Source organism: Lytechinus pictus, chromosome 10, assembly GCF_037042905.1.
Source record: "Lytechinus pictus isolate F3 Inbred chromosome 10, Lp3.0, whole genome shotgun sequence".
NCBI classification, from domain to species: domain Eukaryota; kingdom Metazoa; phylum Echinodermata; class Echinoidea; order Temnopleuroida; family Toxopneustidae; genus Lytechinus; species Lytechinus pictus.
The window spans coordinates 22,478,140-22,485,076 of NC_087254.1; the positions used below are offsets into that span (position 1 = coordinate 22,478,140).

The 6,937-nt window shown below is 33.9% G+C and overlaps 1 protein-coding gene across 1 annotated transcript in view; it reads left to right on the forward strand.

The window, feature by feature from the left end:
* LOC129270335 (myoglobin-like) overlaps positions 1 to 5,662 on the forward strand; it is a 33,940-nt gene extending 28,278 nt beyond the window's left edge. The window contains exons 10-13 of the mRNA XM_064105571.1: positions 251 to 343; positions 832 to 928; positions 1,185 to 1,264; positions 3,517 to 5,662. Coding sequence (XP_063961641.1) covers positions 251 to 343; positions 832 to 928; positions 1,185 to 1,264; positions 3,517 to 3,728 — 482 coding nt within the window. The 3' untranslated portion in view covers positions 3,729 to 5,662. The remainder of the gene's footprint in view (positions 1 to 250; positions 344 to 831; positions 929 to 1,184; positions 1,265 to 3,516) is intronic.
* Positions 5,663 to 6,937: the final 1,275 nt, after the last annotated feature.

Sequence of the window (6,937 nt, forward strand, 5' to 3'; positions counted from 1 at the left end):
AAGCACCCATATATTCACTTATTATACTGGCTATAAATCATTTAAACTTAATTATATTGTAAATGAGCAGTATAGATTTCTCAGCTTGACTATGAATAGTGTATGGAATTACATAAATATTGGAAAAAATCAGAACCAAACCAACCTTCATATTCATATTACAGCTTTGTACATATTATTTTCAAGAACATTATCACAATTACTACTCTGAATGATTGTAAGTGTATAATTTTTTTTTTCTTGACCACAGCTAAACTTTGCAAGTCATTCCAGCAGTACATGCCAAAGCCACACAGGGATCTCATAAAGGCAATACAGGATGGTCCATCTATTAAAGGATTCGGTAAGAAATAGAACTTTACTTTTCCAGGTTTTATGCAAGTGAAATCCTATCAGATTATTCAAAATGTTTTTATGTCGTTTGAGATCAACAATGAGAAACACAATTGTTAATTTCTATTTTGCAAAGATGACCTTGAAAATTTTGTAAGCTGTTTTGCTATTTTAACAAATGTGCTTAGATGCTGTACAAAATTTTTGTATTTTTGGTTAAACTTGCATTAGATGCCCATGCAAAACAAATGCATTTTTGCTAAATTCATAAACTTGTGTAGATAGCTGTGCAAGATCTGGCAAACAAATACTTTTTTTTTTTTACAAATTTACATTAGATGACCATGCAGGGTTTGGATCACAAATACATTTGTTTGCTAGAGTAATAAGATAGCATATGTGCCCATGCAAAACATTTTCAATAGATTCAGTACTTTTGGGGGAAATGAGGTTTTGCTTTAAATCATGTATTCCTCCCTCTGTAATCTGCCCATCCAGTCCATGAATGCGAATCCTTGAAAGCGGTTGAGAGCTTCAACAAGTGCCTCATGGCAGTCAAAGCTTTTAGAGATATTCATATCCAGGTTGTGACAAAGTAAGTTATGAATCAGATGAATTTTATATGTTGGCTTGGTAATTTCATCTTCAAGATGAATAACTTTGAAGAACATGAATATCATCCTATATTCGCCCACATGGCAGAAGTATGAAATACAAATGCGATAGTATTTTTGTTGATTCGAATAAATACATGTAGAGAAAGTTCATTCAATTAGTACACGTGCATTCCCCTACTTCAAAATGAAAGTCACTGTTGATAAAATGTTGATGATGGTTTTCATGTATATCAGGTACATCGTTGCCATGTCACAGCAGAATGATGTTAATAAGAAGTATTTGACACAACATAAAGCTGGAACTGGAGGATCAGGTATGTATGAGGATTGCCTTTAACATCAAAATATACAATCAATCAAATCATACAATATCAATCAGAGTATACAATCAATCAAAATATACAATCAATCAAAAGATACAATCCATCAAATTATACAATCCATCAAAAGATACAATCATAGTATACAATCAATCAAAATATACAATCAATCAAAGTATACAATCAATCAAAAGATACAATCATAGTATACAATCAATCAAAATATACAATCAGTCAAAATATACAATCCATCACATATACAATTAATCAAAGTATACATTCAATAAAAAACAATCAATTAAAATATTCAATCGAACAATACAATCAATCAGTATATACAATGAATCAAAATACACAATCAAAGTATACAATCAATCCAAAGAAACAATCAATTTTTACAATATATTGTTATTTTCTGTATGTGCTTTTTTTTACTGACCTATACTGGCAGGATTCACTTTACTGTTGTTTATGCCTTAGTCCGGTGTACAAGTGGTTGCTAGGGGCATTGTGTCATGTTTGGGGTTGTCCGTACGTCCTGTTTTTGTCTCGCCTGCATAGCAGAGCGAGACTATAGGCGCCGCTTTTCTGGCGATGGTGTCGGCATCGTCAACATTGAAATCTCAACCAAGGTTAATTTTTGAAATGTCATCATAACTTAAAAAGTACATAAACCTTGTTCATGAAACTTTGACATAAGAGTAATCAAGTATTAATTGAATTGAATTGAATTGAATGTATTTATAGTCCTGTGTAAGAAATTCCTTTCACATCGGGTTTACAAAATTACAAATACATATGCACATACACAGAATGAATAGACTTTCAATACCGTGGGATTCCATACACATACAAAATGCTGTATACGTTATTTCAAATATAATAAGTACAATTGCAGATATATAAATTAATTGATTATTCAAGTATTAATTTGTTTGTGATTCCATCTCCAGCCCGAGTACGGAGGGGGGGGGGGGGGTGGAACGAGTATTGCGAGGAAGGTAAATTAAAGGTGAAGAAGTATTACTAAATTACCTGTCAGAGTTTCAGGTCACATGACCAAGGTCAAAGGTCATTTAGGGTCAATGAACTTAGACCATGTAGGGGGAATCAATATAAAAATCTTAACCAAGGTTAAGTTTTTGAAATGTCGTTATCACTTCGAAAGCATATGGACCTAGTGAATAAAACTTTGACATAAGGGTGATAGTGTATCACTGAAGATCCTGCCTGAATTTCAGGTCACATGACCAAGGTCAAAGGTCATTTTAGGGTCAACAAACTTTGATAATGTTGGGGGTATTTGTGAAATTATCATCATAACTTAAACGTTTATAGAACTTTCTAGTTCATGATTCTTGGGACATAATAGTAACCATGTATCCCAGAATATCTTGTGTGTGTTTCAGGTCTCATGACAAAATTCAAAGGTAATTTAGGGTCAATGAAGTTTGGCCATATTGGAGGTATTTGTGGAATTGGCATCATTACTTAAAAAGTTTATGGATTTACACATGTTGCTCATGAAACATAGACATAAGGGTAATCAAGTATGAAGGATTGTTTTGCACATGTCCTAGGTCACATGATCATGGTCAAAGGTCATGTTGGGTTAATGGACATAGTATTTTATTATATGAGTGTTTTCTTTTGTGAATTGAATTATAATTTTAAGTCAGCACTGCTGCTATATCAAATTGCATAATGCCGGCTAGACTGCTAGAGGCATTCCACTTGTGTCACTAAAGAATTTAGTGAAATTAGGTTTTGACGGATCCTAAGAGATTGCTAAACATGCTCAACAACATGCATTAATCAGTATGTTTCTCTTTCACACTGTGTACAGACCTCAGTTGAACACCAAAATTTTCTGGGATCTCACTTACAGTTCTACTTATTATTCCAAGATCTTTCCTATGATTCAGATTCATTGATAAATTAAATCATTCATTCTTTTTTTTCCATTGTCACTTGAGGCCCATGCTATTTTGTTAGTCTTGCATGGTTCTTGTATGTATGTAAAAAATTCATCGACCTCATGAATTAACCACTCCCTACTCTCACTGGTAGAATTAGGCGTAGCAGTAGGCATAAAAATAATTCCTTATAGTTTTATGTACCCCCTTACTAAGTACTTTACGTTTTAATGAATCAAATATTGCAACTGATCAATACTTTCATCTTATTTATCCGTGATCAAGTTAAAATCATCCAAAACACTGAAATTTTGTCTGTCTTTATCTCAGGTATTATGACGTTCCTGAAGGGACTACGGGATACCACCACAAACACCCTCCTGGGTAGAGATCTCAGTGATAACACTACAACAACGGATGGAGTTACCAAGGCAACGTATGGTGATGTCATTAAAGATGATGGATGGATGGGGTGGAAGAGATTCATTGGATCTCTAACTGTCTGTGTAGTAGTTGCACTTTTTACTATTTTGATCATATGACGCCTCCTCCAAACTGTGTCATGTATGATTTTTATCAGCATTACTTCTAAAATTGTATGCAGCTGTTTCAAATCATAAGTCGATACTCACCTGGTGCTAGTCTGCAAGCACAGACCCTGATACAAAATTTGATCAACAGGTACTAGTAGGTCTTCTCATAAGACTAGCACAAATACTTCTTGCTGTTTCAATTTCAGGAGGGGAATTCTGTACACAAGATCACTGGCAGAGACCTTAGGCTGCATATTCAGACCACTTTAATAACTTGCATGAAGGGTTTGTACAGCAGACTAACCTGGTACAGCGGTCACATTGTCTAAGAAGGGTGCTCCTCCAAGGGTGAGGCTTGTCACTGCTGAACCTCACAATTCCCTCTAACATAGGGATCTCTTCATATGGTTAAAGGACACGTCCACCCCAACAATAAGTTGATTTGAATAAAAAGAAAAAAATTCAACAAGCATAGCACTGAAAATTTCATCAAAATCGGATGTAAAATAAGAAAGTTGTGACATTTTAAAGTTTCGCTTAATTTCACAAAACAGTAATATGCACATCCTTTCTGGTATGCAAATGAGGGAACTGATGACATCACTCACTCACTATTTCTTTTATATTTTATCATATGAAATATTCTAATTTTCTCCTCATTGTCAAGTGATACAACGATTGATTCCTCCCTGAACATGTGGAATTAGCATTGTTTAATACTATATGGTTCAGTCGAGTTGGTCCTTATTGTCAAATCTATAAAAAATGAAATATTGTATAATTCAAACAATAAAAAACAAAAGAAATAGTGAGTGATGGACATCATCGACTGACTCACCTAGTTGCGCATATCACTGTTTTGTGAAAAATAAGCGAAAATTTAAAATGTCATAACTTTCTTATTTTACATCCGATTTTGATGAAATTTTCAGCACTATGCTAGTTTGATTTTTCTCTATTTATTCAAGTCAACATTTTCCTGGGGTGGACTTGACCTTTAATGGTAGAGGAGATCTTCTTTGACCCTACCTTGTTTTTATATGCCCGTCCTAGACGGGATGTATTATGGTATCACGCTTGGTGTCCATCCGTCTGTCTATCCGTCCTTTAACTTTTCCTTGTAAACATGATAACTTCAGTTTAACTTGACCTAGGCTCATATAATTTAGTTTGTATGATACTAGCATGAATCCCAAGAAGCCTATTGATTATTTGGTCAAAAGGTCAAGGCGCCACCCATCACTTTTCTTGCTTGACCAATAACTCCATTTTCTGTGTTACAGGCGGGCATATTATGTGCTCGCCCTAGTGACACTCTTGTTGTATTTTATGGATGTGTCTCATGGTGTAGTGGTCCTGATCATCACCTTGAAATCAGTAGGTTATGTGTTCAAATCCCACCAAGGCACTTGCATAGTCATCATTCCTTTTTTAATATTATATAACTATATTTGACGAAGAATCAGATTATTCAGTATTATTCAATACTCAATGAATTCAGTATATTATTCAAATAGCGATAATAATAATGGTTAATTTCATTTTCATAGTATACATAGATTTAATTGGTAGTATGAAATATAATTCACCGTTAATTCTCCCGTTCTGTTATCAAAACATACTTTCAGTTTATTTTGAAGCACTATAAAGGTCATTTAATTGTTTTATTTGGAAAACATATATCTATGATAAAAGATAATGCATTGAATTTCTTTAAAATGAAATTGGCTACCTTGTATGATTTGGTTCAGATTTTTACAGAAAATGTTCATCTTAAATTCTTAGTTTTCAATTCAAGGCTGATATTGTTTTATTTCTGAAGAGTAAGTTATCATCAAAAGAGCCTTAATTAATATGTGTTTGTATTCACAGATAGTGTTATCTGCTGTATTTGTATGTCTTTCAAAATAAATGCAATCTGATTGCTCATATTTTTAACAAGTATTTAAACACTCGATAAGACATTTTGTCAATTTGGATTCTTAGTTATAAGTTTTAAGCTTGAAAAGCTGAATTCTGTTCAATGTGTGCTTGCAGTCTTGTTCATATGTGCTGTAGACCGTCTTTCAAGCTTGCTGCAGACTGAAAATTGTCGGTAAATATTGAATTATTATCCTTTCAACAATGCAATACAGTTCACAATTTAGTATATTATCATAATTTAATATACAACTTCCGAAAATGTTCTGTCATCTGATTTGTTTTCAGATTGAGTCACATGATATTCAGTGGATTATGTGCACGCGCAATGATGTCAATTTATAATGCGCACAGCTTGTTTGAGGCATGGTGTACTCCAGTTGATGTTTGTTCTAGTAAATGGTTTGTGCAATGATGATTGAGGTATATCTTTACCGGTAGGGTCTTATATATGTTGATAGATTTTTGGCACAGCTGTGTACATCCATTGGCTCTTCTTGCATATTTTTCTTTATTTGGCTCTGAATTTATTAGCAGATGTGCATTCTTTGTTGAATATTTGTCCAGTTTGATGTGATGTATGCAGTGTCCCCTAAAAATGTCTACGTTTTTAGAAATGGGCTACGTAAGGTCAATGCTCCTCATACAATCAAGCAGGAAGTTCTATAATGTACCTCTTTAGACTTATAGTTATACTGTTGCGAAATTTATAAGGGGGTTGGAAATCACTATATCGCTATAACGTAAGCTCGCACAGATCTCACTGAATTCAACAACTGTTCGTTTCTCCTCTCATAGACTCTGTATAAACCTCAAAGTTGTCGTTTAAGTTCTTAATTAAAAATGGCTGCCATAGGCCCCTGTATACTCTATTTTACATAATAAAGTATACAGGGGCCTATGGTGGCCATTTTGAATATCAAGAAAATAAATATGTTGTCAAAAATCTTTTTTTTCAGAGAGTATTTCACTCCTGCCACACAATTTCATGCATTCCATAGCCAATGTGCAGGCAATTTTATGATTTTCATGGGTAAATTGCATATTTTGGTGGCCATATTGGATTTCAAGGTTACATGAGTGGCATCATTCAGATTCGGAATCAGCACCCTCGAATTGACAAGAAACCATAAAAAAATATTTTGTATATGAAAAAACAAGGTTTAGTCAATTTTCTATGGAGTCTATCCTGGACTTTAGGGTTTAGTGTTAAACCCTGGGTTGAAATTAGTCATTCGATTAGTGTGTGGAATTTAATAGCGAAGCAATTGTCGCTGGAGCAAACGTCATGGTATTTA